Genomic DNA, 24,462 nt, shown 5'->3' with positions numbered 1-24,462 from the left:
ATTTCTGAGGTCGAACGACATCTCTAGCAGGTCGAGGTAGACATCGCCGAGGCGAATAAGCGGGCGAGCGAGGTAGAGAAGAGGGCCGAAGAGGTAGCTAAGAGGGTTGTGGAGGCTGAACAGAAGGCGGTCGATGCTGAGAAGAAGGTCCAGGAGTCAAGGAAACAAGCCGATGAATTGGCTGATCTCGCTTCTGAGGCTTACTTGGACGGGATTGAGGACATCAAGATGGCACTTGCGGCGGTGCTTCCAGATTTTGATGCCGAATCTTTGAATGTGATCCCTTACTCTCTCGAAGAGGCTGCTGATTCTGTGTTGTTTTTGCCTCAAATGTTGTACTTGTGCTTTGTTGTGTTGTTTTTCCTTGTATTTTTTGCACTGTTTTTGCACTTATGCTTTTGTTACCGAAGGGTCCTTGCCCCTCCAAGAGAAAAATCACAGCATGAGACAAGTATAGTTCTCTTCGATTTATTTTACTTTGTGCGTCAGGAGCATGGTGGAGGGGTGGCCGAGGCAAAGCCTCCGCGGGTAGGCCGGGGCTTGCCTGGCCTACCACCCTTCTTAAGCGTTCACTTAGGCAAGGCCGAAGAGGCCTGTGATGGGGGAGGGCAAAGCGGAGCATGAGGCTCGCCTGGCTCTCTCCCTTCAAGTAAATAGCAAGATGACCTGTCGACGTGAGAGTGGGGCCGAGGCTGAGCTGAGGCTCGCCTATCTCCCAATCTTCTAAGTATTGGTTCGGCGAGGCCGAAGTGGCTTACCGTATTGAGGGGTGGCTGAGACAAAGTTGAGGCCCGTCTCCCTCCATGGGGCCTAGGCAAAGTCGAGGCTTGCCTGACTCCCGTATCCATGCGCATTATCTTCAGCGAGGCCGAGGTGGCCTGCCCTATTGGGGGGTGGGCGAGACAGAGATGAGGCTCATCTGGCTCCGTGGGGCCTAGGCAGAGCCGAAGCTCGCCTGACTCCCATATCCCCACATACTTGTTTTGACGAGGTCAAGCACAACGTTTCGAGGAGGCTGGGTTCCTTTGCTAGTAGTGCTAGGTGTGAAAGTTCAAGAGGCTAGCTGCCGTCGAGGTGGGTCGTTGAGGCACATGAGGCCCTCGGCCGTCCTAGTGTATTCTGACGCATTAAGTCACAGCTAGGGTGTTCGCTACTTATTCGCTAAGCCTTAGCGTTGGTCTAGCGAGGGGGTACAGTCCTCGGAGAAGGTTGTGCGCCCCTGCCAATCATGAGGTTGAAGAGGAGCTTAGTAGGTACACACATTGAGCATTGAGCCAAAGAGGAACTTTGCTTCATTCATCCAATAATTTCAAAAAGATATTACGATCATTTGTACTACATCTGGAGATAAAAAGATATCACAATCATTTGTAGTACATCCAGAGATTCTCCAAGTTCCATGTCCGAGGTACAGGTCTTCCATCTAGGTGTTCTAGGTAAAAAGTGCCAGGGCCGACGACTTGCTTGATTCTGTAGGGGCCTTCTTAGTTGGGGCCCAGCTTCCTTACTTTGGGTTCGGGGACCATGACTTTCTGAGGACAAGGTCTCCTTCTTGTTAATGTCCTTCTTTTACCCTGGAGTTGTAGTAGCAGGCCACTCGCTGCTGGTAAGTGGCTACCCTTATCTGTGCTTGCTCTCAGACTTCTTCCAGCAAATCTAAGTTTGTTCTGAGGAGTTCATCATTCTTGGCTTCATTATACGCCTGAACTCGGAGTGTTGCCTGGCCGATCTCTCTTGGGATTACTACTAATGTGCCGTAGGTTAAGCCAAAGGGAGTTTCTCCCATGGCTGTCCGAGGCGTAGTTCAGTAAGTCCAGAGTTCACTACTCAGTTCTTCAGCCCATAGACCTTTAGCTCAGCCTAATCTGGTCTTCAGCCCATCCAGTATTGTCCTGTTGGTGACCTCGACTAGGCCGTTGGTTTGAGGATAGCCTACTGAGGTGTACTGTTGCCTGATACCGAATGATGTGCAATACTCCTGGAACTTGGTGTCATAAAATTGCTTCCCATTGTTGGTGATAGCATGTAGGGTAGGCCAAAGAAGCAGATAATGTTTTTCCAAAAGAAATTTTGGATGGATCGCGCCGTGATGGCGGCCAAACGCTCGGCTTCCACCCACTTGGTGAAGTAGTCTACTGAAACAACGAGGTACTTTTTGCACCCCGTGGCCGGAGAAAAGGGGCCAAGGAGGTCCATGCCCCGTTTGGCAAAGGGCCATGGGCCATTGAGGGCTGAGAGAGTGGTGACCGGTCGGTGGCATAAGTTGGCGTGCCTCTGACATGGATCACACTTTTGCACCAATCTAGCCACGTCCTTGTGGAGGGTAGGCCAGAAGTAGCCCTACCTTAGGGATTTTTGGGCCAAGGCACTCCCGCCGAGGTTGTTACCGCAGATGCCTTCGTGAATTTCTTGTAGCACATAGTTGCCCTCCTCCGAACGAAGGCATCGGAGGTAAGGCAAGGTGAAGGATATTCAATACAGCTTCCCCTCCAGCAGGGCGTAGTGGGCTGCCTGTTGTCTGAGTCTCTTTGTCTCATTTCTGTCTTTGGGCAACCATCCAGTTGATAGGAAGTTGACGATGGGATCCATCCATGAAGGTTTGGCCTCTATGGGGAATACTTGGACTTATTCGATGGAAGGGCAAAGTAGTTTCTCGACGCGCAAGGCCTGGCTAGGAGTTCCACTCGAGGTACTTGCCAACTTGGAGAGGGCATTGATTCGTGCGTTCTCGGCTCATGGGACCCGTTGCAAGGAGAAGCGTTGGAAGTGGCGGGCTAAATCTTGGACTTTGGCGAGGTACTTGGACATGCTTTGTTTTCTAGCCTCATACTCGTTGTTCACCTAATTCACCACCAGCTGAGAGTCGCTGAAAGGCTTCAACGTGTGAGGAGTCGAGGTCCCTAGCAAGCTGGAGACCAGCGAGGAGGGCCTCATACTTGGTTTCGTTGTTTGATGCTGGGAAGTCGAACCATAGCGCGTACTCTAGGACAACATCATTTGGGGTGAGGTGGATGAGGCCCGCTCCACTTTCTTTAGCATTGGAGGAGCCGTCAGCCCACTTCGTCAGGCGTCTTGAGACCTCGGGTTTGGCGAGGACAGCCTTGAGGGGCTGGTTCATCAGGACCACTACAGTGTGGGCCTCGGTTGAAGTTTCCTTGCTGAAACCACGAGGGAGAAAGCCAACTTCTCTACCTCGGGGTACCTGGTTTCGGATCGTAGAGGACCTTGCTAGCATAGTAAACTGGCTTCTGCACGCCATCATCCTTAATGAGGATTGAATTAACTACTTCATCCCTGGCCAAGAGGTACAGGTATAGGGTTTCCCCTTCGTCCGACCGAGCTAGGAGGGGAGGCGAAGTAAGGTATGCTTTGAGCTCGTCAAAGGCACAGTAGCATTGCTTTGTCCATTGGAACTCTTTCAGCTTCTTGATGGCACGAAAGAAGGGTAGGTAGCGGTCGGTTGACTTTAACATGAAGCGATTGAGAGCTGCTATTCGGCCGGTGAATTTTTTGATCTCCTTCACCGTTCGTGGGGGAGCCATGTCTAGTAGTGCCTGTATCTTCTCAGGATTAGCCTCAATGACTCTCTAAGTGACGACGAAACCTAAGAATTTGTCTGATGTGACGCCGAAGGCACACTTTCTAGGTTTGACCTTCATATTGTACTTCCGCAAGGTGTCAAAGGTCTCGGCTAGGCCGAAGATGTGGGTCCTAGCCTTCAGGCTCTTCACTACCATGTCATCCACATAGGCTTTGACGTTCCTCCTCATCTACTCTTTGAACACCTTGTTAATAAGGCACTAGTAGGTGGCCCCAACATTCTTGAGGCCGAAGGGCATTACACGGTAGCAGTATGTGCCATGTTCAGTGATGAACGAGGTCTTCTCTTCATCATTTGGGTGCATCTTTATCTGATTGTATTTGGAGAATGCATCCATGAAGCTAAGTAGCTCGTACCCTATAGTGGCATCAATGAGGTGGTCTATCATCGGCAAAGGAAAACTGTCCTTGGGGTAGGCTTGGTTAATGTCTGTGAAATCAATACAGATCTGCCATTTCCCATTATCTTTTCTTTACCCTAACCACATTTGACAACCAGTTAGGGTAGTGTACCTCTCGGATGAAGCCAACATCGAGTAACTTTTCAACTTCCTCCTCTATGGCCTTCCAACGCTCCAGTGCAAAGTTCCTCTTCTTCTACCGAACTGGCCTAGAGCTCGGGTCCACACTCAGCCTGTGCGTAATGACCAAGGGGTAAATTCCGGGCATGTCAACAGTGGACCAAGAAAAGATGCCGACATTGAGTCTGAGGAAACTCACCAGTTCGGATAGACTCTCGGGGGGAAGGTTGGACCCGACGCGTACTGTCTTGTCGGGCTCGTCCTCGTCGGGCTCGTCCTCGTCTCGCTGGCTCCTCCCTGAGGTCGAGACTCTCTTGTGGCAGAGCTTCTTTATTCTTGCCCTTTAGCGCTGCCACATAGCACTGACGGGCGGCATGCCGGTCCCCACGAACAACTCCGACACTGTGCTCGATAGGGAACTTCAAGGCAAGGCGTTCGGAGGAGATGGCTGCTCGGAGTGCGTGAAGAGTTGGTCTCCCTATGATGGCGTTGTAGGGTGAGCCAATCTTCACGACCAAGAACTCTGTCATCCTTGTCACTTGCTGGGGCTCTGTCACTACTGTGACTGGTAGGGAAATCTTGTCCTCTAGTTTGACGATGCTGCCAGAGAAGCCAACTAGTGGGGCTTCTACTGGTTGGAGGTGCTCCAGAGCTATCTTCATCTTTTCTAAAGCTTCGTAGAAAAGGATGTCGGTTGAGGAGCCACTGTCAACAAGGATCCTTTTGACTACGAAGTTTGCAATGACGGACGAGACCACCAATGCATCGTCATGGGGGACTGCTACCCCCCTTCAGGTCCTCGTCCGTGAAGGAGTGGGGTTCTTGCTCCTGGTTCCGGTTCTTCCTCCCTTCGGCTAGGAGGTTTGGAGTTGTCCTCCCTTCGGTTGGGAGGTCTGGGAGAGCGGGTCGGCTGGATGAATGCTACCAGACTCGGAGGGCTTGGTCCGCTGCGTGTGGCCAAGGTTGGGGACCGATTGGCTGGTGGACCCATGCCGACCCGGCTGTGTGGACTCCCCGGCGGGGCGGACCCTGGGGGCGACCTCCTTCCTGGGAGTAGTTCTACTCGACTCGCTGTGTCAAGTATTCCAGGCGGTCGAGCATGGCCTAGAACTGTTCATTGGTGACAAGATTTTGTGTATTTCTTGTTCTTCGTACCATGTTGGTTGGTTGGAGCTTAGGGACTTGATAGCTTATCAAAGTTCTTTTTAGGGAACGTCTTAACAATGGTTCCCACAAATGGCACCAATTGTTGATGCTCGGATTGGCCGAGGACAACAAAGTAATTTCGTCCCTAGACTCTGGAGGCTGACCGAAGGTTTTGAGGGTTCGGAGAGGTTGCTGCCGAGGCCAAGGTATGTAGGCTGAGGCGGAGGAGGCTTCAAGCACTGTAGAAGTTGAAGGTGGGTGGCCGAGGTACTACAAGACAAAATACGTCAGAGGCCCCGGGTGAGAATCCTAGGCAGAGACTCTGATGATCAAGTTAGTACATGGTACGAAGAGGGGAACCAAGATATGGTTTGTGAGCACAGTTCCAAATTCAGACTGTAGATTGTATTCGATTCCTCCCCTTACCTGGAGGGGGGCACCCCTATTTATACTTGAGCTGCTTGAAGATAGGTGGAGATGAACGCCTGAGATGAATGTTGTACAAGGGCAATCAAAGAGCTCTGCGGGGATGCATGGGCGCTCTGCAATTAGCTCTATACGGGGAAGTAGAGTAACCCCTGTTGTAGCGGATCTTGTTCTCGAATCTAGCGCTCATGGGCTAGGCCTCCCAGCCTCAAATGGGCTGGGTTGGGTCACCCCACATCAATATGTATTATATGTGTCTATTATAATATTTATGTATATAATATAAAATACAATATATATATATATATATATATATATATCCAACTTGCTTACGTGAGATTAGTCAAATGTTGTATTAATTTTCATTATTTTTAAATAAAATTTATTTTGACTTTAAATTAGTAAAAATCTATTATATATACCTACAACCCGGTGTAAGACCATAGACAAGTGTAACTGGCACGAAAAATCTATTATATATACCTAAAACCAAGTCAGCCTCGTCCAATGACCAACCCAAGTGACGAAAAAGTAATTCCTGAACAAATTATATTAAGATATATATTGGATTAGATCGTTTTCGGATCGGATAGGTGGTGACCCGAATTTGATCCGATTTTTAATCAGATCTTATTATTCAATCCAATCTGAAGGAAAGGTATCAGAATCCAATAAAATAGGATCAGATCATGATCCGATCCATTTGCATCACTAGATTTTGGACATGAACTATCAGTTGGGGCTCAACAGTTGAGGATTCTAGATCTGTTAAACACACGTACTTATGGTTTGTGCTGAAACTTAATTAATTATAATGGGGAAGGTGAGGATCAAATACTAAACCACTTTGTTACATGGTGTTTGGAAGTGTGGGTTCTTTTTGGGACCAATTTTCAAAAAAAAACGCCCATGCTTCCAAGACCTGTTTTTCACAAAAAACGCTTCTGCCATGTAGGCAGTGAGCAACAGTATGCTGTTTGGTAAGATGATTTTCATCATCGTTTTTCATGTATGTAACAGTTTACTGATGCATGAAATACCCAAGGTCCCAATTTTTGAGGCATGCCCGATTTTTTAATAATTGATTGAACCAAACAATGAGATACATAAGCGTTTGTTGAAACGCCTATTTGGATCCAACGTGACACCATTTTTTTGAAAAACGGCTACGATTCCAAACATCCCCTTAATAAGCAGGTTCTAATAACATTTTAAGGAATCATTCAACTAAAAACCCTTAAGCTGTTAGGTAAGGTACCTTAAAATATTTGTCATATGACATATTTTATGGTGTAAAATATCCATTTATCGATTTAACTAAAGAGGGACTATCAAACCCAACCCGATCTATCCTCTCTCTCTATCAGCCAAAAGCTTAAGCTGTTAAACGTAAAACAGATACTTGACTTGGGTTTTGTATAGGTCATAAAATTTAAATCTAAATATCATATTTCATATGTGGTACGTTAATATTTACTTGCGCACAGAATGTAATTTTAACTATTATATATCAATGCTACAGTATTATTGGGTCAGGTTAGTGCAGATTTGCCACTTAACCTCACCCAGTGACATCCCTAGCTACTTGAGACGTCCTCCCGTGAAGTGCAAATTTCTAATGTTGGACTAATGGAAAATATCACCTATCTCCCCGAGTTTAATCCTTTGTTGGAGGAATTTTATCCTCTGTCCTTCAGTGCCGTTTGTGGACGCTTAACATGTGATTTATTCTCGCTGTTTAATTAGTTTATTTGTTCTGTGATTGATCATTTCTTGGATGTATTTTTGTAAAATTACTGTTTTAAAAACTGATCCAGACGTTGAACCATCTCTTAATTTAACCATTTTAATCAAATCCTGATCATAAAAAAACTGGATCCTGAATTGTAACCGGGTGACGATTTGAACACACGGGGTAAAATCCTGTGTGTTGTTTTAATTTCTCTACTTCTTATTTGCACCTGATGCTTTGTTTGAATCTTAATGAAAGCAAATCTGCGTTTTCTACATTAAAAAAAAAAAAAAAGGAAAGGAAAATGTACAATTCAAATCTCTCCTGTACAATATACAGCTAAGTTATTGCAATTAATTAACTAGTGGAGACGAAACAAGCAAATAATTAATTGAAGGAAAATGTCAAATCAATTCTTTAACAAATACAAATATATATATATATATCAATCAAATTACATAATCTGACCATTGCGAGTTGAACGAGGGGCGGCGATCCATGGGTTCGTCAAGCTCATTTCCTTCCTTCACAGGCTGCCTTTGCTCTCCAACGCTTTGCCCCCTGGTGGACGTACAACATTGAAATTTAAATATCCCCATATTTGTTTAATTTAATTTTTCCAGTGAAAAACCAAAACTGAATTGACGTAGGTAAGTTTAAATAGCCCCATATTTGTTTATTTTAATTTTTAAAATTTCAAGGAAAACGCAAATTCTAAGGGGAATTGGAAGGAGAGAGACCACGAATACATTCCCATTTTTTTTGGGTAATAAACAACTGCATTCTAAGTATATAAAATAGAGTAGGTGACTTAGAATTCGCATTTCGTCTTCACAAAATCCATCCTCACAGCCCTTATAGCTGTGCATTGGAAATATCTCCCACGACTGTAAGTAAGGGCTGTGAGGATGGTGTAAAGAGGGATCTTGTGAATACGAAATGAGAAATGCAAATTCAAGTTCCCAGGTACAAAAAAGAAATGAGACGCCACAATTGAATAGGTCCACATTAAAATTTTCTTCAAGGGACAACAGCGTATAGTATTCAGATTATCAAAACTCCAAAGAATTAATTATTTCCACAAGTTCAATTAATAATAATCTAATTATAACTATGAATAGTATATTGAAATTATGATATATATCAATCTATTAGGCGAGACCCATTTGCTGATGGGTGTAGAGACTACAGATGACACCTCATCATAGCCTCATGCTGAGGTGGCAATAGGCAAAATTGGGCTGTGGTATGGATGAAACTCTATGACATCTTAGCATAGGAAAAGGACAAAATGACCTGAGATGGTAGGATTGCGTGATTTGTATTTAGGGGTTTTAAATTTTAATACAATTTACGAGTTTCAAATTACCGTACCGTGGGTGCAATAGAAAAGATGTAGATGAAGAAGCAGCAGAAGCCGTGGTCAACCTGGATGAATCGGTGGTGCAGCTGTTGATCGAGCTTTTGGTGTGATCTCGTTGGCTATTGCTAACTCCATAGTATGGTGTAGTGGGAAAGGAAGACACATCCATTGAAGAAGGCCAACGGGCAGAGTACAAGGGCACAGGCATGTTGGGAGGGAGAGTGGGCAATGGAGCTTCAAAACTGAGAACATGGATCACTTGACTTATGGAAGGTCGACTCCTGCAATTTGGGTGAGCACACCACAGCCCAACAATCAGCAAACACTCCATCTGCTTCTCATCAAATCCCAAGTTTCTTAGCCTTGAATCCGCCGCTTCAAGAAGCTCCCCCTTTCCATAGAGCTCCCACACCCACTCCACCAACATCTTACTCTCTTCAAATTTGAGCTCTACAGACTTCCTTCCACAAGCAATTTCCAACGCAACAACTCCAAAGCTGTAGACATCCGAGAGTTTGCTAGCTTTTCCTGTTATACAATACTCAGGAGCCATATAACCCATGGTACCGGCCGGAACAGTTGTCTGTGACCGCTGCTCATGATCTATGAGTCTGGCCAGCCCAAAGTCCCCAAGTTTGGCATTGAAGCTTGAATCCAACATCACATTACTAGACTTGATATCTCTATGCAGGACGCATTGTTCCCACCCTTGGTGCAGATAGAATAGAGCAGACGCCAAGCCAAGAGCTATCTTGTACCTTATGTCCCATGTCAATAAGCCTCTGTGCTTGAAGAGATAGGAATCAAGGCTCCCATTGGACATGAATTCATATACAAGGAGTAGTTCGCTGTGTTGATGACACCAACCAACAAGCTGGACGAGGTTTTTGTGCCGCAATCGGCTAATGATCTTCACCTCCAACATGTACTCCTTCACCCCTTGTTTAGACCCTCTGGACACCCTCTTCACGGCCACATCCATCTTGACATCTCTCAGAAAACCTCTATAAACCCCTCCAAATCCTCCCTCTCCAAGCTTTCGTTCTTCTGCAAATTTTCTTGTCGCCCGAGCCAATTCACCATATGAGAATCTCTTAGGTCCCGTTCCCTTCTCGAATTCATCGTTCATCGAATCGTCAAGGACGATAGTGTCATCCTCTTTCTCTCTATCTCTCTTCCTAATTATCCGCAAGACAAGCCAGAAAACAACCAAGCAGCTCACCAAGAAAATACCTGCACCAGCAGCCAGTCCTGCCACCAATCCTCTATTGTTTATTCCTCCCGTCGCCGGACTCTGGTTATCCGATCCAGCACTCGAATTCCCTAATTTCGCAACCACGTTTGCTGAATTTTCGAAGCGGAAAGGAAACGGCATTGATAGTGCACAGGAGGCAAGTGAGAATAAGAAGAGAGCAAGAAGGGGAGACTGAACAATTAGGACATTTGGAGATTCAAGATGGAAATCTTGTAATCTGCTAAAATCCATGGTTGAGTCTCATGAATGCATGATTGAATGGCTAAGGAAGAGATCATGATGTTGGTTGCCTAGAAACTTAATAATTAATGGCTGCATTGGTTTGAGATAGTTGAGCTATCATTGTCCTGACTCCTGAATATGTTTGTGCGGCAGCTTGTCAAGCCGCGGCCATAGGCCCAAGAATTAAAAATGATTGCAAGTTGGGCTCTGCTTAAGGTTTTTAAAGTAAAGAGAAGCATTTTATATTAGGAGCTGAGGGGGCATCATATGGGAAATCTGTCAAGCTGATTAATCTTGATAGAGTCATAACTCATAACTTAAATAAGAAAATGAGATAGAGAGTCGAAGTAGGGCTCGGAGAAAATTTGGGAGTATAATATAATTTTTAAAGAAAAAATAAACATTTTTTTGGGAAATTGTCAAAAACTCACCACGAGTTTTCAGCATTTCTCTTAAACTCACCACAACTTTTTAAAATGTCTAAAACTCACCTTGTCACTAACTTGACCGCTGTTAATACATTACTATTTTAACCTTAATAGAAAAATATAAAATATATACATATATTTTAATATTTATATATGAAAAAAGGAAAAAGTTCAAAAAATATTTTCAAATATAAAAACACAGAAATTGCTAATAAATAAAAAAAAAACACAGGAAATATTATAAATGGTAGAAAATAGAAAAATATAAAAAACAGAAATTATAAAAAACATTAGAAATTATAACAAAACACTAAAAATGTAAAAAAGAAAAGAAAATTGAAAAATGAAAAAGACCATTTTCCTCTAACTCGTCATTCAAGGGTGATTTGGTCATAAAAATTGTTATTTATGCCGACATGGACACTTCTGTTAAGAAACATTAACGGTGCACTAACGGAAGGTAAGTTTTGAAAAATAAAAACTTATTGACATGGTGAGTTTTAGACATTTTGAAAAGTTGTGATGAGTTTAAGAGAAATGTTGAAAACTCATGGTGAGTTTTAGACAATTTCCTTTTTTTTTATTAATTTTGGGAGTTGGAGGAGCCATAGAATTTGATCCTTAAGAGTTTGTGGTGGTGTGGAGGGGCAAGAACCCTACACGAGTATATTTGGCTCCACCCCTAACTCGAAGCATGGCCAACCCAACCTGACCCGATTAATTGAAGAGGGAGTGGATATGAATGGAGCTTTTCACTTACAAAAAACTTGCTAGATTCAGTCTATATTAAGGATCCATTTGGCGAGTCTTTTTGGGAAGATCTTCTAATAGTTCTAATAGTCAAAAGACGTATCGAGTTTTTGCATGAAAATCTGAACAGTTCGAAATATGTTTGGCAGATGCACGTTTTCCGTGTCTTTTAACACAAGAATAAAATGCGAAAAATGCCAGAAACTTCATTTGGAGCTTTCTGAAATCAGCCCAAAATAGATTTTTCGCGTCTTTTCGGCATTCCGTTTTTTGGTGACTAGATTTTCCGTGCACCAAACAGGCCCTAAATTTTAATCTAATTCAAGCCCAGATAAACTTGGAGTATGAAGCCTGTGAGCTCAAACAAATTTATATTATATATATATATATATATATAATATTTTTAATTTTGATATATATAATAAGAAATAATTTTTTTTGCTGAGCCAAATTTGAATAGTGTAATATTGGGATTGGCCTGGCTCAAATCCACCCATAAGAGGGAATATCGAATCTTATACAAGGGTTAGGCTCAACATGGACTCATCCAACATGAAACCCGATATGATTAAAGATGATTTCATTCCTAACCCGTTAGGATCAGGTCAATATGGTTTACCACTTAATACAATCCACTGATATTCATAGCTGCACCTGCCCATACCCCGGAAAAGAACTATTTTATTGGGTGAATTGGGATCTGTTCGTCACACAAGTAATACAACGGCGAACGGCCAGGTCAAGTCTCCGCCGCTACGCCCAGCCAAAGACCGTGCGTTAGCAAGTGAACCAGTTGACGCCTTCATTTTGAAACTATTTCAACACCTAATATAACAGTATTAGAGAAAATTAAAATTAAAAAATCACTTAGAAATTACAGACAAGTACTGATACACACGATGCAGAATTCTGAATTTCAGCCCTCTCTTCCTATTACTAGTCTTCTCTCCCTATAAACCACATTCTGCTCGTGAATTTAACATCAATTCAGGGTCAGGATGCATTCTCATTTGATTTAGACGTAAATGGATGACGACATGACGTAGAGTTTGTATTATATGAAGAACACCCAAGTGTTAGGAAGGCCAGTATTAGATTCTTTTGCTATTAAATTGCAAATTTTTCATTAGATAACCATGGAATAAGCCTTAACTGGCCTAACTTCCATGTTCTAAAAGGAAGAAAAAAATTAAACAAAAAACTCAGATTCTTTATTTTATTTTTTTTTTAAATCAAGTAAACGAAGCATCTATTAAGAAATAAGATCGTTTACAATGAGATCATAAATGAACAGAACTCTGGTTCAAATGTCCAGGTTTAGATGCTTCTAATAGAACAAGTAAACCACACAATGTTGTGTGCAATTTTATTTTCATTAAGTTGCATTTGGAAACAATGCGAATAAGTCTGAATGTAAATATGTAGAGTGTAACATGGTTCATATAAATTGTAAAATTGGGTTAATTTTGCATTGACAAATTTATCTCCAATAGGGCATCGCCGACCTCGGTGCGATGATGATCCAAGATACGTTGTTGGTAAGTGTTCGCCGCCCTTTGACTGTTCCTTTTCGTATACATATATTTTGCGAATTGCCTATTTTTTTGTAAGCGAACTGCATGAGTTGGGCTTTGTATGACTGCGCCCTCTCTTTGGAGCACAACGCCACGAAGATGATGGTTGAGATCGAGTCTCTTCAGTCAAAACTAGAAGGTGCTCGGTAGAGATTCCTCAATGCATCGACCAGTTTGACATGCCAACTAGATGAGGTGAAGAGTAGCATTGCTAGCTTGATCACCAAGGTGGGAGAACAAGCTTGACAGCTCGAGGAAAGGCAAACCAAATATGCTGATGACATCCAATGAGTGAAGCAGCTCGATGTTGAGGAGTCTCATAGCTCGCTGGAGTTCGAACACGCAAAATCAGTAGCTGTCAGCATCCAATTTTTGCTCGGTCCCTTCACTCTACCTCTTCGTACCATCCTTTTAAACCCTAAAACATGAAATCACAACTAGATCAAATTGAGACTTTACAAAGCCAAAAATCTCTTTTCTAACATAATCCATAAGACAAATGAAAACCTCGAGATCAACATCAACATCCAATCAAATATAGCTTATAGACTTGGTAAACTATATATTAGTCGCACATCCACCATTCATTAGGATACAATCGCCTCAAGATCATTAGGATACAATCAACTATTGACTCTCATTGCAAGTCTACAACGATCAACCTCAAAATTGCTAAAATTCCATTTTGACGACCCCACACAACTAGATTTGAAAAACCTAGATTAACCATTTCTTTATCAGATCATAACCATCCACTTGACTCATCACCTTAATCCATGCTTACCCACCAAATTTTAGCTTAAAATTCCCCTGTTTGACCCGCCACCAAGCCTAGACCCTATTTCATCAAATCTCATCGAATAGAACTTATTGTCCATCCTCCCAGCTTCATTTGACCAATCAGACCTCACCATTGTGTTCAAAAACCCAAAAAAACCCTAGCACGTCAAATTTCACGACCAAACTTCTCCATTTGACCATTAAAAAGTGTGATTCCATTATTGGTCGTCTTTTTAACTAATAAAACCTAGACCCAAATCAATGTTGGACAGTTTTGTATGCTCTTAGCTTCAATCAGAATGATGTACTTTATGAGTTTATTGTAAATGAATAAAAGTGCATATTTGATTCATGTTCCCTTGGTATGTTTTTGTGTAATAACCTTAAACTGGACACTTAATGAGACTCGTGTTAGTTTAGAATGAGACTCGTGTTAGTTTAGAATGTTCACAGCCAGTGGGTCGGTCTGGGGAGACCTATCTTGATAAGGCTAACACTGTTGTGCCACCAAGTCGGTTGGAGTGGCCTGTCTCAGCTGCTAGGGTGAGACCCTAGGCACATATAGTGTAGGATTAATTAAATCTTTGAACTGTACCAAATTTCCAGTATTGCCCTGGACCTTGGAGATTGATGGGCAAAACTAGAAAGTTACACCAAACCCCTAGACTCGATTATGATACTGCACTAGGTGTCAGATTGGGCTGTCTTTGATGTACCAATCAGTGAGATCCTTAGCGGAGGTCAAAACCTGGGTATGTTGGGACAGTCTGAGAATTCATCTGAGTGGGCGATCATAGTGACAGGATCAGCCCCTTTTTCGGACAAAGGTAATGATCGGGGATGCACTCTCACTGATGGAAACCAAGACTGCCGGCAGTCGATTTCAATCGTTGAGATTTGTTTTGCAAAGTATATTTTATATGAGATATAAAAGTATATATATTATGGTTTCTAAAATGTTTGCAAAAGGTTTTAATTCCCGGGATCCATATAAGTAGAGAGTGCAACACTGTTCCTTGCAGCCGAGGGAGAGGTCATCTCTTGCCGGGCAGTGTATGATCATTATGGGCTGAGAGGTTAAGTATAAGACCATTGAGGATAATACCTGATGGGCTAACCTTGCATCTGCCCATAGTCCCTGGGTGTTACAAGGTGGCTTGGCCCAGGGACCACTTAGGGTAAGTGTTGGGCCCATAGAGCCCATTTGATGGGTTTCAGGGGGTGCACTGTCCATAACAGTGTATTCGGCCAGGCCTTGTAACAAAGGCTGGGCCGAACCCATGTGGCTGATGTGTAGATCAATGCTTGGGTCCCACTCCATACAAGGAAGCCCAACTGGGCAGCAGTTAGGAAGGTTAAGTGAGCATATAAGCTTAATGGGCCTAAATATGGGGCGAATTCTGTGATGAATTAGCAGATAGGATAGGGTCTTAACCCTATCCACTCAGAGAGTCCAGATCTGAATGTGATTCAGATCTAGAAACCTCCTAATGAGATTAGGAGAAGGCTAATCCAATCTGCAGATAAGATAAGGGTTTATCCTTATCACCTAAAGGGATGTCTGATCCAAATCAGATTTGGATCAGCAAGTCCTAATTGGATTAGGAGCTGATCTTTTGGGGTTACAAGAGAAAGAAGGGGAGGCAGCCTTTGGTAGAGATTATTCACATCCTCTTGAGTGTTGAAAAACACAGAAGAAAGAATTAAGCAACCCTACAGAATTCTTTCACGCCACCTCCTTGTTCTTGCCGCCCAGTTTGCCAGTTCGATCTCCAGTTGTGGGAGAAGTCAAGACGATCTTGACATCAATTCTTTGAGAAAGAATTGATAGGAAGCTGTGCTCACGTGCCATCCTGCTATTTCTTGCGAAGGGCAGAATTCTTGGAGAAGAATATTGTTGATTCTGCTCCATCCTACACTGCGCCATCTTCAGTGGGAGCAGTCTTTGGATCCTTCCTTGGGCGTGAACACCTTCGTTGGGAGATATTATTTCTCCGTATCAGGTATAATCCTCTCCTACTCCTTTTGGTTTAGATCTAGTTCAGTTTATGGTTCAAGATTGATCCTTGAAAATATGATTTTCTAAATAGGGAATGCGATTCCTAGTTGAAAGGGAGAGAAAAATTTTTGAAATTCGCCCCTTTATTCCGCAAGTTTTGGGCGTCCATACGATGGATCTCTCATCCCTTCAATCATATTTGTCAATCTACACTTCTAATCAAAGATCCATCACTTCCATCAGGTTCAGGACATTCAAAAATGCCTACCCACCAAATTTTAGCCCAAAATTTCCATGTTTAACCCTTCATCAAATAAAGATTTTATTTCAATAAATCTCATTGATCCGAACTTATCAGTCGTAGATCTTCATCATCCCAACCCTATTTGGCCAATCAGACCTAACCACCATATTCAGAGACCCAAAAAAAAACCCAGCACGTCAAATTTCATGACCTGATTCACCCATTTGACTGTTAAACTAGGAAAATGCCATTTTGACGCACCAAATTGAATTGCCACCTCATCTGTCCCAACTTGAAACCTCAAAAGGGTGATGAATGGTGTTAGACCCACTCTTGACCTGTTCAAGCACCTAGATCAATGAAATTGAAACTAATAGACCTAAGAAAAAAACCCAGAAACTACCCCCACTTAAAGCCAAGAAATGACAAAACCACATTTAAAAGTTTATCAAATTTATATTTTTTGCCACTATCAGCCCCAAATACGAGACTGCCTTGACAGACACGCCCCAAACTACGCACCCATGAAAACTACTCATAAATCAAAGAAAATGTTTCATCAAATAGGAAAGCTTGACTGAGCATATGTTTCTTTAAAAAATCTTTGCCTATTTACGTAAAAAACTTTTATTGAATCCCAAGCATTATAAATGGACAAATTCAAACCTATCCCCCTCCCTTTCTCTATAAATACTGATCCAATTTAAGCTCAAAGAAGGTGGGATGAAGAAAGAGAGAAAAAAAGCAAAGAGATCCAAGAAGCATTCCCAACTCCTGTAGGTATCTTGTTTGCGAGAAAACCCCCAAGCATTTGAACCTGAAATTCCAAATTCGTTTTACTATGTTTCAGACTTAAATTTTGCACGAAACCTCCAAGCATTCAATAGTTTCAAACCTCTTTCGAGTTCATCCAACCACTCTTTTGTTCAGTTTGACTGTTGGAAAACTCTTGTCAAGGTTGTACACGAGAGGTAATTCTCTCATTTTAACATTTGAACCTAAATTTGTAATCTATGTTCTCAGTTTAGCTTTGGATTTCTTAAAGTCTCGAAACCATGGGAAACTAGCTTGCATTCCTAGTTTGCTCCATATTGAGAAAAAGAGGTAGAGAGGCGAGGGTCTTAGGGAAATCAGTACCTAAGACCCAATAACATCACCTTAAATCAAATATGGGTGAAGTTGGAAGCATTTTCGCCTGATTTCAGGAACTCTAAGCAACTATATTTAGTGGTGTTTCATTTGGGATGTTATAACAATTTGGAGAGAGGGTTTCCTAACACCTCTCTTCCAGTCCTTCTGGATTTAGAATCTCTTGATTTGGTGTCATCCCCATGGAGAACAAAGTCACTATCAAAGCAAGTAAATCGATTTTTCAAACCTAAAAATGAGGGCCCATTTCCTCTAAAAAATGGGTGGCAAACTCCATTTCTTTAAGCTGGCCATGAGCTTTCTAGAGATCATAGTAGCTGTTGCATCGGATCTTAGGAAGGGATTCCTTTTGTGTCGTTGTTACCTCCAGCATCAGTATCCGAACTTCAACTTTGGCCATATCTCGCTCAGCTCAGTTCCAGACGAAGTGAGTGACCGGATAGATACTAAGCTGGACACTTCGAACAACATAGTGGAGGACGGTGTGGACGAGGCCAAAGAGGGCATTGGAGAGCACGATGCCAAAGATGAACCATGAACTACCTCTTTTCTTGGACCCCCCTATACATATTGTACACCAAGCCTCCGAGCTCAGTTTTCTACTATCATCTTTTTCTTTCTTTTTTTTTTCTGTTTTTAGTAGCAATGTACTTTTTTTCTCTATTAATGAAGTTGCCTTTTTAGCATATGTTGTGCCCCCCTTGTACCTTTTATTTTCTATTTTAGAAAATAGGCTAAGTATAAAACATGAGCCGAGGTGGCGAGGTGCATATGGAGTCTTTTCGGCTAAGTCAAGATGTTTCTGAACTGTTGGCTCTTTATTGCCGACGTCTTCCGAGATCGGCTTAGGGTGCCTTAGAGCCGAAGTGCTTATAGCATAGATCGGCTTGACCAAGTCATCGTAGTGGGTGGTTTGTGTTTTTGTACTTGGTGTAATTCCAAGCCTTAGCGGAAGCAGGTGGAAACTTTGAAGTCTTCACAAGTAGTACTTCTTTAGATTGTCGATGTTCTACACATGGAGTACTTGTCTCTCCTCTGAGGTTTTGATCTCATACGTTCCTTCTTTGATCACTCTTGACACTCTGTAGAGGCCCTTCTAGTTCGGACCCATTTTTCCCGAGCTAGGCTTAGGCACCATAACTTTCCTGAGTACTATGTCCCCAACTCGGAATTGGAGTCTCTTAACTCAAACATTATAATACCAAGCTACTTGTTATTGGTACATTGCGGTTCATATATAGGCCAAGTCACAAACCTCCTCTACCAGATCCAGGTTAGTCTGTAGCTCATCCTCATTTGTCCCCTCTTCGTATGCCTCAAATCGCAATGTCAGCACTTCGATCTTTGTTGAGATGACGACCTCAATCCCATATGTTAGGTTGTAGGGAGTCTCGCCTATTGTTGTCTTGATCGTCGCCTGATAAGCCCACAGAACACTAGGCAGCCCATCCACCCACAAACCCTTAGCTCGGAAAAATCAAACTTTGAGTCCACATAGTATGGCCCTGTTTGTCACTTTGGCTTGACCGTTCACCTAAGGGTGAGCCACCATGGTGAAGTTCTGCTGAATTCCCATCTCTGCGCACCAGTTTTGGAACTTGATATATTTGAACTGCTTCCCATTGTTTGATATTAGCACCTTGGGAAGTCCGAAGTGAAATACGATGTTCCTCAAGAAAAAGTTTTGGACAAAAATTAGGCAGGAGCTCTCTAACCTTGGCCAAGTAGGCCAACATGGCGGGCTCCTGAGCCTCATACTATCCGTTCACATTTTTCACAACTAGTTATGAATTGCTACAAATGACGAGATGATGCTTCACATCGACCTCCTTTGCCTATGATAGTCCAACTATAAGTGCCCCCATACTCGCTTCATTGTTCGACGTCCAAAACGCGAATCGGAAGGGCATACTCCAATTTGACCTCACTTGGTCCATAGAGGATCAGTTCGGCTCCACTTCCTCTTTGATTCGATGCGCCATCCATGTGGAGGATCCAAGGCTCTTCATCCCAGGTCAGGATGAGTGTCACGTTGGTTGAAGCCTCCGAAGTGTTGACTGTCTCATCCTTAGGGGTCGGCATGCTGAAAGTACACTCGGTGTTGGCAAGGTTCCTTTTCCTCTACCGGACTGGTCTGAATAAAGGGTCAACATTCAATCTAAGAGTTATGTCAGGGTCTATGTTGGGCATATCTACAGCTGACCAAGCAAAAATATCTAAGTTATTAATTAAAAACATTACTAGTTCAAAGCGTAGTGGTTCCTTGAGGTGTTTGCCAATCTATATTTTCTTTGAGGTGTCGGTGTCTGAGACTGGCACCAAGATAGTGTCTTCCATCAAGTGAGCTCTTTCCTCAATGTACTTTGGGGGTGGCTCCAGTTCGACATTGACGTCCTGCTTTCCTTTTCCCTTGAGTGCTACCACATAGCACTTCTGTGATTCCAGTTGGTCATCGTGCACTATGCCTACTGCATAGTCCATCGGGAACTTTATCACTAGGTAGTAGGTCGACACCATGGCTCTAAGGGTATGTAGAATAGGTCGGCCTAGAATGGCATTGTATGGTGAGGTTGTTGCCACCACTAAGAAGTCATGGTTGAAGCATACTTTGTTTGGTGCTGAGCCCGTTGTCACCGATAGATTAATACGGCTTAGAGGCTGCACCACTTCTCCACTAAAGCCAACCAGGGGGATGACCGGAAGCAAGTCCTTCCTCTCCAATTCCATATGCTCAAACATCTACAAGAATATGATATTTTCCAAATTACCAGAGTCGACTAGAATCTGTTTTACCTCAAAGTCGTTTATTACTAACTTGACCACGAGGGCATCATCGTGTAGATATTGGACCCCACGTGTGATATAGTTCCGGTTCTGTATGGGAGGACTATGAGAGTGCCAACTTGATGACCGGTTTCTCCTGTAGGGAGACATGCTTCTTCTACATGGCGATTTTCTATGCTGGTAATGGGGTGACTTGCTGTGCCTAGGTGACCTCTTCCTTTGCTTCTACTCCCCTGTTCATCCTCCGACCTCTTCCTCTTTCCGCCCAGCTCTAACATGGACTCGAGATTCCTCGGCTTTTGTGAACATGGTGGCCTAGTCAAGAAACTCCTCCATAGTGCTTGGAGGGTTCAACTCGACCTCCTAGCTCAAGTCAAGGTGCCAGACGCTGTTAACTGCCACGGTGAGCTGAACGGTGGGGTGGAGGTTGGGGATCTGTAGGCGCTCCAAGTTGAACCGCTTGATGTAGTCTCAGTGATTTTTTTCGGGGCGCTAGACTACATTGAGAAGGTTGATAGCTGACTTTGGACACCTTTTGCTCGTCACAAAGTGGGTGGTAAAGAGATCAGGGAACTACCCCCAACTCTTGATGGAGTGGAGCCCGCGGCCAGTCCCAAGTACCACATCTGAGCTGTGCCTCGGAAAGTGGTCAGGAAGGCCATGCACAAGCTTGCATCGATGGTCCCATAAAGCTGCATTAAGGCTTGGAAGCTATCAAGGTAATTGATTGGGTCGGTTGTGCCATCATAGGACTCTGGGCTGGAGGGCCTTAAAATCCTTGGGCTATGGGACGACAAGGATTTTAGCCACCAACAGTGAGGTGTATGGTACGTGTTGTGCTTCCGAAGTGGCAATCTGGCTCGCCTCTTCTTTCTTTCTATCTTCCACCTTCGCCTCCTCCCTGTCTTTCGGGGCGACATGGGTTTTTCCTACGACGCGGCGTGAACGTCTGTGGTGCCTTCTCCTGGACCCCTTGATGGAATGAGTAGCCTTGGTCCCAACCGACGCTATAGCTCAACTCGACTCTTCAACCGGGACTTGGTTTTGACCATTGTGATGGTGAGGCAGATCTGGTACCTGGTTCTGGTGCTAGTCATCGGGCTCCTAATTCTAATTCACATTCAATGCCAACGTAGGGACCTACCCGACGACCTGTTGCTGTTGTTGGTGCTGCTGTAGGGCTTGTACACCAGGTGCTAGCTATGGTTGCACCCCAACCTTTGCTGCAAAGCGACCTTCCCGGTTCTGCATCTACAGGACTATCCCACAAATGTATTGCACCATCTCATAAAATTGGTGACCATCTATCACAATGGGAACCACAAAGGGCTTGACCATTGGGAGAGGCGCATTCACAGCGGACAGAGAGAGGTTCAAGCCTTGCGTGGCCAGGACGCCAAGTAAGGTCATGGGATAGTAAATTGTCTAATTGTGACGATGGGGACCTCGGGTTTAGTGCAGGCTGGTCCTATCCCCTATGACAGTAATTCAATGTGTGTGTTGTTGTTGGCGTTGTTGACGGGGTTATTGCTTGATGATGCCATTGAGTTGGAGCTTAGGAGTTTGGTGACAACCGGGCTTTTATGTAGTGATTCCCACAGACGACGTCAATTGATGTTGCATAATTTGACATGTCCCTATTGGAGTTCAGCGCAGATGTCAGTCTAGTGAGTTCATCGGGTCGAGCTACAAGGGAACAATATTAGAGTGTCCGGGTTGCTATACCTGGGGTGGGCACTCCGAATCTTAAGTTAGCGAACTGGGTGTATAGCTTAGAAAGCGAGAAAGCTAATAGATTTTGAGAGCTAAATCGCTCCTACCTTTTCTGAGGAAGGGGATGCTTTTATATAGGCTTACAGCCGTGAGCTCCATGAAGCACGTTTGAGATCTCTAGCCCGTCTGGTTTGGAGGTGGTTTCATGCCTAGAGACGGACTCCACGTAAGTGGGTAGTGTTTATCTGGTTTCGTTCGAAACAGGTGGAGCAGAAATCAACTTTGTTGATGTGGCATCGTGATCCCAGGAAAGTTGGAGACAATAACTCGCTCGAGGAGGAGATTGCCCGTCACGCTATGCAGGCCGCTATTTGAATCTCTACTAGGTCGTCAGAGGCAAGTTGCCTCTTACACCGACCTAACATCTTCGGTCTGTCTGCAGGTCGTCCTACCGAGGTGGGGCCGAGGAGGTCACGACGGGTGTGAGGTGTCTGAAGTTCTCCCAAGGTCCGCTTACATGGCATTGAGTTGTCGTCTGATGGTTTTGTGGAGCCACATGTCATGATGTCACTGGAGGGCCAAATTACCCCTTATCAAAAACAATTCTCATGACTGGTTACATAACCCAATAGCTTGTTAGACATAGCTTGCATGACAACTGGTCACACATTAGCTAGTTATTAGACCTGTTAATTGGCTGGGTAGCCCAACAGGCTTATCCGACCTGGCCCATTCTATATCGAGCTTGAACTTGTTTTGAGGCTTGCTTGTGGTTGTAGGCTCATGATCTGGTTGTAAATATCAGGCCTAATTATTAGTAATATTTACTTTCACTTCCTAATATATTAATTTTACTTATAATATATTAATAAAAATATATAATAGTAATCTACTTTTATTTCCTATTCAAACCGGGCTTTGGGCTTTATATGGGACATGCTTGCGCTTTTACATTTCTCTTGATAAGTGGTAAAGCCCAGGTTGAGTTTGTGAATAGGTATTGCTGAGACCTACCCTGAAGTTTGGTAATTGCAATCACCTTTCCTGAATTTTCTAACACAGTTGCAAGTAGATTCCCTCTATTAGAACCCTCTAACAAGAAGCACAATAATGCCCAAAATTTCCATGCAGACTTTTGACCAAAATGTTTATTTTTCAAATTTTTTCTTCGTAACAATCACTACCCCAAGCCTCTCTAGTCTCTTTATAAAAATTGATTATTTTTCAAATTTGCCCTTTATATCAATCGCTCAAAGGTAAAACTATAACTTTAAACTCTTTTTTTCATTGTTCATAAAGTTTGTATTGTTTATTTTTTTCTGTAGAAAATCAGCCTCAATAGTAATTGCATGGTATTTTAGACATTTTGATGCCTTCTATTTAAGTATTTTAACAGAAAGGGTCTACTTGCAACTATGTCAAAAAAGTTCAATGGAGATGATTGCTATTATCAAATTTTAGTATTTACCTAAAAAATAGACAAAAAAAAAACAATTATAAAAAATTTCCATTCCGCTAATTGATTCAAAGTAGGGGTGTCAATGGACAGGATTTGGATAGGATCCAATCCGAATCAAATTAGATTTGGACGGATTGGACGGTCCAATAAAATATATTAGTTTGGACCGGTCCATAATTAATTGTCAAATGTGTATGTTGGATTGGACTGAATATAGTTCAATTGCCCAACGGTTCATCCAAATTCCATCGATTTGAATAATACTAATTTCTCAACTTAAGTGGTAATTTCCCTAATAAATACTAATTGCTGATGTGGCTTATTATTTATTCAATTCAACAATGCTTCTCTCTCTAGCTTATGTAGGGATGTTAATATTGGGTCTGTGGAGAACGGGTCCCGAACTGATTATTAATCGGGACAAAATAATGGAGCCAAAAATAGAGCTGTTAATGGACTTGATATCTGTCCAATCCGATCTGGTCCAGTATCAATCCATTATACATGGATCAAGTCTAATCCAAACCAATAAATACCTTAGACCATTTTGATCTTAGTCCAATTCAGTATGTATGTATGTATAGTTATATATACATATATATACATATATGTGTGTGTAAATATAGATTTATCAATAAATAATATAATTATAATCCATATGTAACATATGCATTATTTTATGTTTAATTTATATTTTTAATTCAGTTTTAAATTTTTATTTGTAAAAAATATTAAAAATGCAATTTGAGGTAGAAAATGTTTTTTTTTTCTTTTTTTGCGAAATAGTGGGGCAAAGTGCTTACAATGCCTTGGAACGCATAAATCTCAAAAAAGTTACAAAAAAAAAATTGATAATCTCAATCAGTCATCGAAATGCAACATTATGGCCTTTGAAATTTCAAATACGTGTTTAGTGTAAAATCCATGACTAGAGGTGTAACTTGGGTCACGCTAGGCCTGACCCTTTTATATATATATATATATATATATTCAATTTTATTCCATTGTATTATAATATTTTAATTTCATTTTATTATTTCATATATAAACCATTGTATACATCGAAATTCAAATAAAATAGAATTTAATATTTTCTTTATCTTTTGTCTATTTTATTAATTTATTTTAATTTTTCATTTTTTTAAATTAAAAAATGCCTCACTCATGGCCTGGCCCAAGGCCCAACCCGCAGCATGGCCCAGCCCAGGCCCGCCTAGGCTTGTGTCAGGCCTGACCTATTAAGGATTCCAGAGAAGGCAGCCATGACCCACATAGGACTGCAAGCCAACACAGCACAGGCCGTGTTGGACTGATCAC

General features: G+C 42.7%; 1 protein-coding gene across 1 annotated transcript; it reads right to left on the bottom strand.

Moving 5' to 3' along the window:
* Positions 1-7,790: 7,790 nt before the first annotated feature.
* On the bottom strand, positions 7,791-10,381 carry LOC104588461 (L-type lectin-domain containing receptor kinase IX.1-like). Its single transcript, XM_010246402.3, has 2 exons — positions 8,800-10,381; positions 7,791-7,986 (listed from the first exon to the last, which is right to left on the bottom strand). The coding sequence occupies exons 1-2, from the start codon at positions 10,272-10,274 to the stop codon at positions 7,875-7,877; spliced, it is 1,587 nt and encodes a 528-aa protein (XP_010244704.1). The 5' UTR covers positions 10,275-10,381; the 3' UTR covers positions 7,791-7,874.
* Positions 10,382-24,462: the final 14,081 nt, after the last annotated feature.

The sequence above is a fragment of the Nelumbo nucifera genome, chromosome 1 (genome assembly GCF_055504915.1).
Source record: "Nelumbo nucifera cultivar China Antique chromosome 1, China Antique-T2T, whole genome shotgun sequence".
Taxonomy (NCBI): Eukaryota; Viridiplantae; Streptophyta; class Magnoliopsida; order Proteales; family Nelumbonaceae; genus Nelumbo; species Nelumbo nucifera.
Note: the sequence above shows the minus strand (reverse complement) of the source record. Positions and strands in the feature narration are given on the sequence as shown.